Source organism: Columba livia, chromosome 1 (genome assembly GCF_036013475.1).
Source record: "Columba livia isolate bColLiv1 breed racing homer chromosome 1, bColLiv1.pat.W.v2, whole genome shotgun sequence".
NCBI classification, from domain to species: Eukaryota; Metazoa; Chordata; class Aves; order Columbiformes; family Columbidae; genus Columba; species Columba livia.
The window spans coordinates 127520204-127535787 of record NC_088602.1 but is presented as its reverse complement, the minus strand read 5'-3'; the positions used below and the strand labels follow the sequence as shown (position 1 = coordinate 127535787).

At 43.8% G+C, this 15584-nt stretch overlaps 1 protein-coding gene across 7 annotated transcripts; it reads right to left on the bottom strand.

Moving 5' to 3' along the window:
* Positions 1–1377: 1377 nt before the first annotated feature.
* On the bottom strand, positions 1378–13441 carry LOC102087460 (3 beta-hydroxysteroid dehydrogenase/Delta 5-->4-isomerase). 7 transcript variants are annotated; one of them, XM_021292689.2, is made up of 4 exons: positions 13347–13441; positions 12769–12991; positions 6633–6797; positions 1378–3319 (listed from the first exon to the last, which is right to left on the bottom strand). In XM_021292689.2, exons 2-4 carry the CDS (start codon positions 12920–12922, stop codon positions 2505–2507), a joined length of 1134 nt encoding a protein of 377 aa, XP_021148364.1. In that variant the 5' UTR covers positions 12923–12991; positions 13347–13441; the 3' UTR covers positions 1378–2504. The 7 variants fall into 7 exon arrangements, with proteins under 7 accessions (XP_021148364.1, XP_021148360.1, XP_021148361.1 ...); XM_021292685.2 differs by having other exon boundaries at positions 13251–13390; XM_021292686.2 differs by having other exon boundaries at positions 13256–13381.
* Between the last annotated feature and the right edge of the window lie 2143 nt (positions 13442–15584).

Sequence of the window (15584 nt, the reverse complement as noted above, 5' to 3'; positions counted from 1 at the left end):
TTTGACCTCATTTTGGTTGATCTTGTGGCCTAGGTTTAAGGAAAACTGAAAAATCAAACATACAATTTGGCTAATTGCAAAGCTAAGCAACATGGCCTGATCGTATCAGCACTGCCTGTGAGCAGCAGATGATCTTAAACCATATTTTATCGGCTGCCTTACTGAATAAGACAATCACCCACTCTATAAACCATTTTGTATAAATTGAGGTTGGCCAAATTATGTTCAGACTACAGCAGCTACTGAAAACACCTAGAGAGGGCTCCCCAAATTACCCTCCGTTTGTCTGTGGTGCACACAGACGTGTGCCTCGAGTGGTTCCATGCCACCATGTTTTTGGTTTGTTGGTCAGTGTCAGCACCTTGCTTCAAAATGCTCTACAATTAACAGAAAAATGGGAAACTTTTGCTCCTACTTAAGTTCACTGGAGTGAGCAGCTGTGACAGTGAAAGGTGCTTCAGTCACAGGTTTCTCGCCCCTGTGGTGGAAGCGTGACAGGAAAACTGAGCATGTGTCCGTGCTGCTGTTCTCTGTGGAGCTGCAGCTTACCCTGAAACACCAGCCTGCAGGCTGGAGCTGCTGAGACACATGGGTCTGTTCTGTGATTTTGGGCAAAGGAATAGAGCAGGACCTTTGTAAACTGCTGCTATAAGTTCAATTGGACCAAATCATGGCCTCTCTGGGGAATTCATTTATTTATTAAAAGCATATTTTTTAATGTGATGTTGAGACAAGAGAGTCTCATAGTAGGGGTTATACAGCTGGTTAGTAGTCCTCATGCTCATGTGCTGCTTGTCTGCCATAACCAAACTCAAATGTGTTAAATAGTGTCTTTTTTTTTTTTTCTTGTTTTTGAACTCCAGCACACACATCAGTTTGCCTGGTGCAGACTGTATCCAGGAGTTTGCAATTCCAAATTTCATTTTCAGATCCCTTATTCCTTAAGGTTGCTGCAAATGTCCCTACTCTCCATCAGTCCCTAGAGGAGTTATCAGCATATGGTGTAGCAGGGGATGGGTGTCCTTCAGCATGGGATAGATCCATGTGTGCACTATTAAAGAAGGAACTCTGATAGAGGCGTTGAGAGTACCACTTGCTTAGTGGAGAAGGATGGAGACGTTGACATGTTTATCTGTGAAGTGATGGCATTCAAATAACATCTGCAGTACTAGTTTGCCAAGTGTTTACAAAGCCTTCAATGGGAGCCTGGAAAACTTCCTTCTGTGTCTCCAGAATACGACTGGAAGTTCTGCTGCCTTGTATTTGACTGCTTTGGACCTTACATACTTAACCCAAAGTGTTGCTAAAGAAAACGGTAATATTTGCACTGGGACTATCTAATATCTAGGGCACTGAATAATTAAACTCAACACAGACTTCAAGCTGCCAGTATCTCTGAAAATGTGATTTATTTACATTAGTACTGAGTCAGGTGAAACGTTTCTGTTAACACCATCATGAACAGAACAGACCTGTCTTTTAGAGCTGTCATCAGCACCTGAGCTGTATGTTTGAGAAGCAAACATTGGATCACATCTATTTGTTCAGACAGGTTCTACGTTTTGGCCCAAAAGTCAAGTTATGCATTCTGCAGAAACTCATATGGCCAGCAGAAAAGCACAGAGACAACACATTTGCATCTATCACCTAAAGTTAGCCTTTGTTCCCAGCTGAAACCTGGAAACAGTGTAATTTTTTTCAGCGCTGCTTGTTTTTTCTCAGTTTTCACAAATGTCTTGGCTCTGTAATGGAAACCCTTCAGTGACCAAGACTGTCCTGCAATATTGTTTTTCTTTTCATCTTGTTAAAACTTGTTCTGCTGGGCAGCTATCAGATTTATTGCAAAATTGCTAACCAGGAAAATGAGAATGGATGAGGAAGTCTCCCCCTTCTCTCCCTCCACACAGTGTCCCAACTAAAAATGTGTTGCACTTACATTGTACTTTTGGCCTCACAAGGCTCACAGTGCCCAAATGTGCTCTCAAGTTTGACTGTATGATAAATGGCACATGAAACTGGACAATGCTCTTCCAAAAGTGAGCAAGATTTGTAATAGCTTTTGCAATCAGGTGGCTTCTACCTGCTGCGTGTTTGGTAGGGCTGGCAGGAGCTGAGCGAGTGGAGTATAGCTGAGTAGCACATATTTCTAAAGTATAATTGTAGTTCTAGGATGATCTGAGCTTTACAAAAGCCTTAAAGGTGGTGTGGAGTGAAAAGAAGGGCTGATGTGTTCACACCATGTGAGTGTGTGGAGTCTTACTAAAATAGTGTCTCTGTGCTGCACAAGCTGGATGTGGACTATATGGTAATGCTACTCTGATCAGCCTGTACTCAACATTTTGCTTCTATTTATTCTGGGTTGGGAGGGGGCAGGGGGTGGTGAGGGGTCTCCTGCACAAAGTCTTCGTTTAAATGCTTTGTAGTTGTCTGCTGCTGCTGTTCACCCAGCTCTCTTCTGGCTCCTGGCCCTACTTGTTTAGCCAGGTCCCATCTCCTGCTAAGACTCAGGCAGCCTTGATTTTCAGGTACTGCCTTCTCTGTGGGACCATGGAGGCAATCCATTGACCAGTGCACTGACTGGCCTCTTCCCAGGTGTAGCGAGGCGTGTAGCCAAAATCCTTCTGTGCCTTTCTATAAGAGAAGGTGAATGGGGTGTTCAGTAGAGTGACCAGGTGGCGGTTGGTGGAGGGGATGTATCTGACAAAGGGCCTGAGCAAGAAGCTCACCAACTCCAGCAGGAGCGAGAAGTAATACAACATTGTCAGAGGCATGGGGAGCTGGGGCTCAATTCCAAACCCCAGGTCCTTGGTCAGCTCATAATTTAAATCTGCATAGCTCATATGAGGAGTGTCATCTGAGACGTAGTAGAACTGCCCCCTGATGTGCTTGGCTTTCTGTGGGACCTGCAGAGCTTTGGCTGCCTGCACATGTGCCCAGGCAATGTTCCCCACATACACGGGGTTCACCAGAGCCTCTTTCCTGGAGAAGCGCAGGTAGACATTTTTGTTCAACAGACACTTATCCAGATGGCCTAGGAGAAATGGGCATCCTTCTCCAAAAATGTACATGGATCTCAGGGCACAGGTCATCAGTGTGCCACCATCCTTTAACACTTGGCCATCTGCTTTCAGCACAGAATCCTCTGCCAGCCGCTTACTCTGAGCATAAGGAAATTTTGATTCACTCTCGTAAGCTGTATCTTCATCACCATTGAAAATTGGGTCACCTCTACTGTTTGGGCCTGTCACTTCTATAGTACTCGTGTATATGAAGTGCTGGACGTTACAGCGGACACACGCCTCCAGCAGCAGCCGAGTACCTTCAAAAGAGAAACAAGCAAGTCAGTCTAGAGCTCTCCAAGCAAGATCAAGTGGGCTTTTTAGTTCAGAAACAGCATCTCTGGCCTGAACTTGGCCAGATCTTCCTACTGTGCAGCTGGAGGAATTCTATTCTGACCTGGGCAGTGTATTCAATCAAACTGAACCTGCTCTGCATCTGTATTTAAGTGATGTCAGTGCACCCACCAGAGGTAAACACAGATGAACACGTGATATTAATTGCATGTTGTGGGGTTTTTATGTCAAGAGTCGAATTTTGCTCTTGCTTCAGTTAGCATGGATGCTAACGACAGATTCAGGGGCTTGGGCCTGTTGGTTGGATTGGCTCATCTAAGGCAGAGAACCTTCAGAAGCTGCCCCTCACGTTAGGTACCACCTATCTTGAATGCTGAAGCCTGTTTTCCAGGCTTGAGTATGCTCTTGGGTGGTTCACTTATGCAGGGACAGAATTAATGGGGGACCAGGAGGTTTGCTCCAAAAGCAGCTTCACCCAGTGGATATCTATGCACTATTGAGTTGCCTTCAGAGGAGGGCATGAAGGGAAAGGTCTTCTGTCAGAACAATGCATACCATGTAGTCAAGGAGCATAAAGTAAAGTGCAGTGAGCAAAGTGATGCTTATGTATGTATGCCTCCCTTTTTGGCATATTCTGGCTTTCGCTTGCAGTAGTATGGGTGTTCTTACTTTTAAAATCCTATCAAAATGATTTTGTCGGGGAGAGCAAAGGTAAACTGGTAAGATTAAAGCCTTTCAAGTAGCCAGGAGGGTTAAGCTAGGAAAGCACATTCAAGGAGAAAATAATAAATTGGGTTATTTTAATTCCAAGTAGACTCCTTTTCTTCTGAGCTTTGAGGCAAAATTTAACTTATTTGTTGTGCATGGTGTAATGAGAAAGGTTATATGTGAAAGAGCCAGTGACTTTGGAACAGAAGATACAGCTGAAAGACATGTGAAAATGTCTTTGGCAAAGGAATATTAAACCAAAATGACTGATCAGAAGGGTATGGCCTAAAATCAAGGGGATAAAATAAAGCACTAGCAGTGAGGCACATAGATGATCTAACACATCTGCGTAGTTTGTTACAACAACTAAAGGCAGCACAACACAGAGCAGGCTGGCATTGCTAAAGAGAATATAGTGAATAAAGGGAGTTCAGAGGACCAAGAAATACTGGCAGCAAAATATAGATCCATTAGTGACTGGGGAATGATAAGACTTATTGAACTGAATATTGTTAAGGCACTTTTGTTTGGATTATATTTAATGTTATTTTCTTAACTCCCTTTCTCCTAAAAATTTACTTCCCTTGCTAAAACAATATTTTTGCTCTGAGGCGTTGTGTGGCATGTGAGACGGAGGAAAGCTCTGCATGGTGGCAAGTTTAACTTGTTTCCGTCTGTTCCGGTTTGTGAACATCCACGTCTGATTCTTTGACACATTTGGATTGTAAAAGTTCTGTTTTCTAGGAGAAGCAAAACTTTTATCCTGCAAGTCTATGAAGTACGTAGCAGTGTCTTGGTATGGAGGGAAATAGGGAAGAGGACTGAAGTAATTGCTGACTGACCTAAGGGTCAGTTTGCTGGCGGAGCAGGACTGGTGTGTGCTTTCATTCTGCCAAATGTCATCATCCAACCCTCACTGGCCCAGGGAACTTATTTCACCCACAGACACCCTGTGCTAGCGGGGGATCTGAAAGGTTTATGAAAGTCTAAACCTGCCAAAAGGACCAATGGGGAAGACTTAAATATACTCTGTAAGTCCAACTCCAGCTCAGTCCTAGAGAGCCTGCTGCTTTGGAGAGATTTTATAGTTGTTTGGTTTTTTGTTGTGGTATGTTGTTGTTGTTGTGTTGGTGGGTTGTTTCTCAAAGGGTCTAAGCAACACATTCTGCTGTGAAAAACAGATTGTAGCAGGACTATGGTCATAAAGATAGAGCTTTACAATTCCTCTTTCTGAACCACCACCCCTGGATATTTATTTTTCATCCTACCCAATACACAGGTTTACAGGAGCTTGCCTTTCTGCTTTTCCCTCCTGGCAGGGACCTAAGGAGCTGCCTGCTGGGCTCTGATTTGTGGTAACTGACAATTTGTGGCTTTGACTGAGCAGAAATCAAAGGGTCTGGAAGCTGAATGTACAGGCAATGAGCCAGGCTAAAACAACCAAAATGCCATCCCACTGTTTTTAAGGTGCACGAGAGAGAACTCAGCTGCAAAGAACGCTCTCTTGCTCTGAACCCTGGTGAGCAGCCAATATTTGTAAAAGTGGTGCCTGTAGAAATATGTTCCTTATTTTTCTGTCAAAAAGCCCTGTATCTGTGGTGGAGAGGAACAAAGAACCAGGAAAACTATTCACTTAAATAAGAACATCTTCCCCAAGTCTTCACCAAGGCACTGCAACATAGCCAGGGAGGTCAGTGTGCATGCAGGTTAGGCGGTACCAATCCTCTGAAAGGCACAGAGGGAGATGAGATTAAGTTGTTCTTTTAGGAAATATATTTAAATTTCCTGGCAGGTGATGCCACACTGGCCATTACTAAGCCAAAATCTTCGCCTGTTATCTGATCTTTGCATGAAGAACAGGGGCTCCCTAGTAGAAAGGGAGAGCCCATCACTGAGTGAGAAGTCACTGAAACCCCTCCCTCCCATGGCCTTGAGCTTGTTGGGGGATTTTTAGTGATAAACTCAAAGTGGGAGAGCACCTGCTTGTCTGAACTGCATTCATGCACACACAGACATAATGGCAAATGGGAGGAAAAGGAGAAGAGGAGGAAGAAAAATAACAAGAAGCAGAGAGCCACAGGGTCTGGGACATCAGTAGTGCAAGTTTGCTGTGATTGTGGCTAAAGCCTGCAGTGTCTGTAAAAATTCAAACACCTACACAGGTGGTGAAGCTACACGGGCAGCAAGAATAAGAGCCAGTTTTCCTCAGATGCGCATTGGGATTTCAGGAGTGAATTGCTTCCAGAAAAGTCCTCTGAGCATGGGATTATGGCTCTCCACGGTGGGTAGAGCCTGTGCAGATCTCAGGATGGGCCTGTGTGAATGGTGGCAAGACTAAACAATCCTGCAATGCCCTGTAGTGGAAAACAGGTGCATGCTGGGTGTGGAGAGTGACAGAGCTGCATGGGGCTGCATATGTGCATGCTTTGCAGTCACTGTTATGACCACACAAAGATGCAGAAATCCCATTTAATCTGGCTCAAAAATACAGGCCAGGTGTTCCCTTTCCTGAGCAGGGGATGATCAGCACATAGTAGACATGGGCTTGAGAAAGGTGCTTCACTCGCTTACCTGTTACATTGACTTCCCAGAGCAGCTGTTTCTCTATGAGGCCCAAGGTGTCAATGATGGAAGCCGTGTGGATGACAAGGGAGACCCCCTGACAGGCACGGTGCAGGAACATCACATCTCGGATGTCCCCTTCCAGGATTTTCACCTCAGTCTTACCCTGGAACTCTGCAACGACAGCAGAAAACAAAGCAAAAGACCTTACCGCTGTCCTAAGAAGAGTCCTGAAAGGAGTGGTGAAGGGCTGTGAGGAAGCTGATGCTGCACTTGGGAGGTGCTGACAGCCCAACCCAGGCACAGGAATGATATTTTAAGGCTGGCAAAACAGAAGGCATTTTCCAAGAGCTATATTGTCAAGTACTAATTACAGTGTTACAGAAGTCTATGTTGCATTACCTGCTGTATTTTTGGAGCCAATATTCAACACCATTTTTTGTTGTTGTGGGTGGGTTGTTTTTTGTTGTTGTTGTTTTGTTTTTGTTTGGTTTGGGGTTTTTGTTTGTTTTGGGTTGGGTTTGGGGGTTGGTTGGTTTGTTTGTTTGTTTTTAAAGAGAAATCTTTCCCACTACTAGCCAGGGCCTAAAGCACCTTTCAGGTGTGACTACTTTAAAGTTCAGATGGGGAGCTTTAGCTATTCATGTTCTGGTGACTGGCTATTTATAAAACTGTTAACCCAAGTATACTGAACAGCCAGGCACTGCTTGCTCCTGTCTTCAGGGTGATGAATGAGCTCTCTCCACCCACAGCATGTGTGCACAGAGCTCTGTTCACACCTATTTTCTGTCCCTTGACCTTCCCCATATTGCAGCTCTTCTAATAAATTACTTGTAGTTCTTACACATCTTTTTTACGTACCTCGGCCAGGACTTACCGTGCCTCTTCTAAGCCCAGCTCTGGCTCCATTTCAGCATCTGTGCTGTGGGGCCATTTTTAGTATGCACGTATTTTTGGTCCAAATCTGAGCTCTCAAGGCCGCTTTCCTGAGCTAGCTCAGCTCTGACTTGCTTTAACTCCTGCTTTTTAAGCCCTCTCGATCCCCAGCAGCTAATGCATGTGACTCTGATGGAGCTCTATATCTCAGAGCCATCCTTCCCCTAAGTTTTGCTGGGTAGAATTATCCGTGATATAGCCCAGAACTATACTAACAAAATTGCAGCAGCTCAGGATGATAACCTGGAGAAATTTATACTCTGAGGTGGTGCTGCTCTCCTGGGAAGTCTGCTGGCTTGACCGCAGCTATGCCATGGGAGAGGAGATGACTTTTTCAGCATGACTTACAGCTTTTTTAAGGAGGTGGTGTCCTTACAGCAAGAGCCTCTGCTGTGGCTGCACTAGGGGGCTCCCCAGGCACAGCTACTGGGAAGGGACTCTGCAGTGCAGGCAGATCCTCTGTCTTCTTCCGTAGATAAGAGAAGAACCTAATTAATTTACAGAGCTTTTAGCCTCAGCCATGACTGAATTCTAGTGTATCCTAGTGCTTTTTCAACAGCTCCAAAGCAGGCAATATTTCATCCCATGTCTGTAATGGAGAAAGACTAAGAGAGACAGCTGCTGGGATCTGGAACTGAATGGGAATATCTTTTAAAATGGTTTTATCTGATTATTTCTGTAGCTCGCTGGAGTGTAATACTGTATCAATTTAACAATTATTCTGATGTAACAGGCTTGAGGGGCTTTTTTTTTCATCATAGTCAGTTGGTCAGAGATGTGAGATTTGTGAAACATTTACAAAACTGTTACTAAATCTAGAGTTACTGCGCTCTCAGCACAGTCACTGCCACATGCTTGCTTCTGCTCTTTTATTTTACAGAGTGCATTAATTTCCTAGGGCTCTGTTTCCAGAAGGTTTACACTGATCTCTACTTGTATGGACGCAAAAGTGTCCGACTATGAAGCCTGGGTTTTTGTTAAGCACCTGGCAGTTAGATTTGCTCTAATAAACATTAATCTTTGTACAGCCCTTAGGTTCATGTTCTCCACGAGTAAGACTTTGTGGGGTTGCAATGAACCAAAGGACTGAAATACAAGGTTTTCACAATGTAAATTCTGACATTTGACCCCTTCAGAGTGGTAACTGTGCCTGGGCAGGAGTTAGGAAAAAAGGAAGTTTTTACACATGCAAATCAAATTTTCCAGGAGAAACAGAGAAGAAAGCTGTCCCTTTTAGAGCTGATCACAGGGACAGTTGGTACCAGTCACTAGAAAGCTGCTGTCTATCTGCTTTGTGCATTGTTTGGGCTTGCAGTTTAAGAAGTGTGAGTAATATGAGATAGGAAAGCTGCCTTTCCATTCCACTTTAGCCAGTAGAAGTTGCTCTGGCAAGTACAAGATGGCCCTTGTTGACTCTGTGAGCATCAGGCAGATGTCAGGAATCAGCACATTGATCTTGTTTTTTTCTGAGGGTACAGAAAAGCTACAGATGAACTTGGAAGCTGAGAGAGAAGAAATGACTGACAGTGGTTTCAGTCTGAGATGGACAGCAGAGAGAAACTTGATTTCCATCTGCGCAGGAGTCAAAAAAACGTGTGGGTGTCAAGTGGAAGGGAGAGAAAGAGGATAAAGTCAACTCAGCTCTCAATTTTTGCATACAGTGATTATGAGAAAGTACCTATCCACCAGGAAAGCTTCTTCTGCTTCCCCAAAGGTTTCTGTGTCCTCTGAGCTGTAAGCAATGCTTCCTGCTTGCAGGGAGTTTTTACAGGGTAAAAACATTACAGGGTATTTTTTGCTTGGAAATACCACTACTCACTATAATTCAGTGTCCTGTTGTGAGCAGTGTCCGACTCAGCAATCCAGTCAGACTATTTGCCCTAAACTGTCTTTCTCTTTTCTACGTGTTGTTTAAAGTTCAAGCAAACAATAACATCTGTGAGACTTCAGTAGTTTGAATTACTTAATGCTCTTTTATAGAGCTCCTAAAGGCTGTGGGGTGTATGGTGGGGAAAGGCGCTCCTCAGCGATCTTCACTGTCCTAGTTAACTGGATGGTTCATTAAAATTGTCTACTTTGTGTATTCATAAAAGAAAATTAAAAATTGTGTCTTATTTTCATTTGTAGAGGGTAAAGCAATTTATTTGCTTCTTTAGCACAGGGAAGCTGAGGTGTTTAATCTGTTCCCATTTCAGCTGCTGGAATATTCTGTTGCTACTCTGCCTTTCTGTTTTGAATGGAGTGACAAAGCCAAATGAATGTCTGTGATGTTGAGCAAAAAGCCAGAAGGAAGTTTCCCAGAGCAGGAGCCTCGCCAAGCAAAAGTCCTGTGAAAAACACCCCACATTCCTTCTCCCTTTACTTTCTTTCTACTTTGGAGCAGTACTGGGTCTATTGTGCAAAAACATTCAGTGCTCAAGCATCACACAATCCATGAAATCTCTGAAAAATTACATGAAATGAGGGTTCAGGGGAAGATGTACAGAGGGATTAGTCAAGGGGGAGTCAATGCTTTGAAATAGTGAGAAATCCTCTTGAGAACAACCTGGGAATTTCCAACTTTTCCTCAAGTGCCAGTGTAATAAGAATAAAACAAACAGAAAGAATTGCATAAGTGGAAGCACAGGAAAGGCAAAAAGATAAATTTGAAGTGGAGATGGGAGGTAGCAAACCCAAAGCACCAAACTACCATGTTCAATGTGATGTTTATTCTCAACCACATTGTAACTGGGCAGACTCCAGCTCACAGCACTTGACATTGATTTATCCTGGACTCCCTAGGGCTGTGGAAGACCACAAATGTCACTGTTTTAGGCAGACTGAGTGTTTTGGTCGAGGTCTCAGCAGGAAACTTGCTCGGACAAAAGAGGAGTGTCCCTGAGTGTCTCCTGGAACAAAGAGATGTAACTTGCACATACTCCTATGTCTTGCTCCCCACAGCCCTGACTCTGCAAAGATATTGCAAGTAAAAGGTGCTCAAGAGCTCAGTGAGACAGAAAACCACTCAGCTCTGCTCCTGGTGGTTCAAGAAATCCAAATAGCATGTGCCAGCAAGTAAAAGTCTCTGCAGCAAAAATAGTGCAGGTCAGAAGACCCCACAGTTTTTGCAGCAGCTCTGCATTTGGAATGGGAGTCACTTTATTAGAGAAGGGCTTCAAAAGGAATGGCAGGAAGATATTTCAGGTAGTCCTGAAAGCACTGGCTTTCATTGTACTCTGGTCAGAAATGACAAGTCTTTGGTCATCAAGAAGTACAAAAGGCTGGGGGTTCTTCTCAGTATGTGTAATGCACAGATAAACTGACAGATGCAGCTATTCAGACTTCAAGCCTAGGAGCCCTGACAATAGGCTTGCTCTTTTTCTTGCTTTGGATCCTCTTAAGTAGCAGGGTTAAGACAGCAAAGTGATGAAGGACTGAAGCAATCTGCAAGCAACACCTGGATGTGGCTCATAGCTGAGCTTCTTGCATGTACTAGAGAGAAGCTGCCTCATTTTTGTAAATACAGCATATGCAACTATTACTGATTGCTATTCTTGTCTTCTTCAAAGGATGAAAGAAATAATTTTTTTAGGAAAGACCTGTGAACCTCTGAAGAGATCGACCTATAGAGGCTGATACAGACAGGGGGACTGACAGGCAAAGTGCAGGGTCTCGAGGCAGTTCAAACACTTCTGACATGCCAGCCTGTTGTTTCTACTACCTGTTTGCAAGGCAAAAAAAGCTCTGAAAACTGATTTTTCCCTTCCTCCTGTGGTGGTCAGATAGGCAGCAGGAATTCTGCAGGGAGAGGGAGCATCTGGGCAGTGTTCAGCAGAGGAAGGAGGGAGTGTAAGGAAAGAGGGCATAGAGCTTAACAGGGCACAGAACTTTCCTGTTAACAAAAAAAGGAGCAGTAAAACCTTTACCGCTCCCCAGCCAAGACTCTGCTCACACAAACAATCGTTTTCACTCCCCAGGACTCTCCATTATCCCCACAAAGCTCTCCTGGCCTGAAGCAACACAGATGCTCCTAAACCACACACAGTCCTGCTGCTGCAAGCGCCAGAGCCTGCTGCAGCTACAGACTTTGGCACTGGGGGAACTGCAGGGAAATCAGAGCAGGAAAGGGGGCTGCAAGGCCCAAGGGCATCCAGCAAAACCTCAGTAACATGCTGAATGAGATTTAATGAGGAGGAAGTACTACTTGTATAAAACCATCCTAAAGGCTTGTGCAATTTGCACCAGGTTTATGGTGCACTGTTACTCTTCTTTGATGAGACTTAAACACCCTATAGAAAGATTGTGGCTCTTTAGCAAGTCGTATGGGGATATGCCATAACGATTCCCATATACTTCCCTGGATAGAGGAAGAATAGTCTTGAGGTTAATATGTGATTGAGGAAAGAATTGTCAAGTAAATGTCTGTGGTGTAAGCACTTAAGAACTTGATTGAATTTAGGTTGCTATGTGTCTTTTTATAGTTGTGCTCCAGGAAAAGGGACATTTAAAATACAATACTCTGAACTGCTTTCCCCACCACAGATTGTTCCTGACACTGGGCATATCACTCATTTGTGCTGCCTAAAGTCCTTTCAAGAAGCCAGAGTCCTGACTTGCCCTTTGCAAATGGGTCCTGTTTCTTCTGTGCAGAGCAAAAAAAAAGGCAATAATAATAATAATAATAATAATAATAATACATTTTAAGATGCCTCATCACAGCTCTCAGCCAGCAGATCACAATTAGCCAAACTAATCACAGGTTGAAGAAAACTGTTAACACAGCCCACAACTTTGCCACTGCCTTATAGTCCTGCACATCAGAGCACAGGACAGTACGCTCTGGGTTACACTGCTCCCCTACCTCCAGTACAGCAATGCTTGCATTTCCCTTCCCCTCAGCAGAAGTGTGAGATTTTTGCACTAATTTTGCTCTGTGGGTTTTGATGTAATAGAAGGCAGGCTGAAACAGCCTATTTATTGCACTAACAGCATATATGTCTCTCTTACAATCTAGAGAAGCCTCAGGGTCTGGCGAAGAAAACTTTTGCTTTTACATTTTACATCTGATTTCTACACTGGAGGGACAGGGAGGGAAAAAGCAAGACTTCCTTGAAGTAAAACCTCTCTCTGCATAGCTGGGTTTGGATGGAAGGTAAAGTCTTGCATACTCTCCAGCTGAGACAACATCATGTATACCCGCAATACATCGTCCTCACAAGATGGTACTTACTTCCAAACCTCTCGAGTGCTTCATTGCTAAAGGCTTTGTCCAGCAGTCGGATCTCAGCCAGCGCCTCCTCTTCTTCCAACAGCAAGCGGACAATCCTCTGGCCAAGAAATCCTCCTGCTCCTGTCACCAGACAGCTTACCCCAGCCAAGGACATTGCTCTGGCTTGCTCCTCAGCGGTGAACTAGCTTTCCCTGGAGCTCAGACTGGCTGGTTCACCTCCTACCTGAGGAAATGAGCACATGATGTCAACTTCTGGAGTCTTTACAAATCAAAGTGTGTTACCAGAAAGAGAGAGTAATGGAAAAGAAACTCTAACCCCTACATTAAACAAAAGTTTTTAAAGCATATCTTACTTTCGCTAGCTATTAAAAAATAGCCTAAGCATTGATCCATGCAAAGAAAAAGCTATTTGCAAGCTATTACAAATTAAAGAAATTAGCAAATCTGAAAATGCTCAAAACCAACTTCAATGCTAAACAAACCGCACAAAAGTCTGCCTCAATCCTTGGTTCCACCTCTCTAATACTCAAAAGACTGTGAGGGAGATTTGCCTGTATTTATATACTGATCAGCACCACCTCGGTCCTTTTGCTTCTCCTCCCTCTCGTGTGCCTCCTTTGCTGCAAACGAATATGGTGCTTCCACCCCTCCCCTCTCATTGATGAGGAAGGCTCTGGATGTGGTGAGGTCTGAGCCCCTGCCTGAATGTGATCCTGTGTGCCTGAATCCTCAGAGGGTAAACCCTCATGCTGATAATTCTCTGTAGAATTATCTGTAGAATTACGCTTGTTTGCATAATGCAGTTTTAGTATGAAAATGGAAAACTAATCTCTGGAATTTTGTATTCCTCCAGTATACCTGAGGTATTTGAAGTGATGAAATGGTCTAATGTGCCATTAAAGTTAAATTAAAGCTGGGAGAGAAATATCTGGTGTGAGAGTACCTGGCTAAAATAAAGCTGTAGCAGGCTCTTTGTGCCTTTCCTGTGTTATTACTTTTTACATGTCTAAAATACAGGGAAAATGCCCAGGTATTTCTCGCTTGGGTTTCACACTAGTCCTAAGGAAACTATTTTCTAGTGCAATACCAGGGCAGGGCTTAGGCATTAGCCTGAAGCTTGTAATACCTGCACTGCCTTCCGAGGTCTTTGGGCACTGTCAGGACGTGCTGACTGGAGCTGTATTTTCTCTCTCTCAAACAGGGATAGTCAGACTTCCTAGCTGAAGCAAGATGCTAAACAGGCAGCTGCCTTAAGTGAGAAGGAAGTTATGAAGAAGCCTGGCAACACAAATAATTAGGCTGAAATAACTGGAGAGAAGATCACTGATTTTAGACACAGCTGGAATGGATCTCTAAAAATGCTTTACCTGCATTTGTGCAACTAACTCCTGAACTCTGTTTTATACTGTGGTCATGAATTTTGTTCACTCATTAAAGAAAGTCCTGAAGCAAGTTATAGAAGCAGCACCATCACATTGTTACTTTTTAAAGCACAACTGGGCCTGCAAGTGGCAACAGGAAAGCAAAACCATTTCTGTTCAAGGAGAAAAGGGTTTCCAGCTGACACTGATGACAAACTTTTGGCAACTGTTTCAGTCACAGTATCCTTGAAAATCCTTCCCTTACCCCAACAAAACTTTTAAAAAATGTTATCAGTGCTTCTTTCCTTGACTTCTGTCAGGCAGGACCTTGGCATTGTATGTTCTTATCAGAAGCTGCTGCAGATTAATTTTGTGTAGTGCGTGCATTTTGCAAGGAAAAATAACTGACCGAAGCCTGCTGCTGCAACCAGTGTTCTCTGAAACTGTGCTTCCTTTTCACTTTTAGAAAGAAGATAAAATGCCTTGAAGGGGCATTATAAAACAGACAAAACAACATAGCCTTTTAGGATAGAAAACATTTTCCTACACCAAGCTTGCCTATTAGAATTATGAAGTTTAGCAAGGGGAGTGTTTTATATGAGAACATAAGTGCTGCATAAGGGACTGTGGGGCCATTTATTGCTGCGGTGCTTTTGTCCTCTTCAGTGCTACTGGGTCAAATGCTTGGCTTAGTTTGAGGGAATTTTACACTTTGCTACACAGCAGCCTTCATTTGAACTGCCACTTGTGGATGTCAGGGATCAGACAGCAGCAGTTTTCTCAGTTCAAGCACAGACCTGTTGATGCTTCCTGTGGTCTCACCTAAAGACAACATTTTCACCCTCTATTTCTTCCTGACATTGCTGTGTAGGGTTGCTGCATGGCCTGGCAGCTCCTCTGTGCTGTAAACATGACTGGCTCTAGTGTTCCCTGTAGGACACAGAGACAGATGCCAGAATGGGCTGTATGTCCCAGAATGGTGTCAATGAGCAGCAAGGCCAGAGCACATCAGACCTCTGACCACCAGGAACAACTGGGAGAAGTTAAAAGCTATTGCACAGGTCTGAGATTTGCAGACTTAAATATAATTCAGCAGCATCTAAAAAGTTTACCAACTCTGCATTATTTGTCAAAGCATAGTCATTTTTAAAGTATGTTGTTATCCTCTCCTTGACTTTATCATAAAATGAGGCCTTCACAATCTGATAACTGATGTACACAGAGGTGGATGGTAGAATGGGCTGCATGTCTCAGAGTGTCATTTTAGAAAATCAGAACTTGCAAATTTTGATTTGTGTTGGAGAATTGCTATACATGGACTAAGTGCATAGCTTAGCACATGCGCAATCCACTATGTCCCGTCACATCCATGTCCCTAATCTGCTAATCCAGGAACAGTGCTGATCCTCCAGCTTTGTTGGTGTTCACTGTAACAGAGACACTTTGAGACAATGG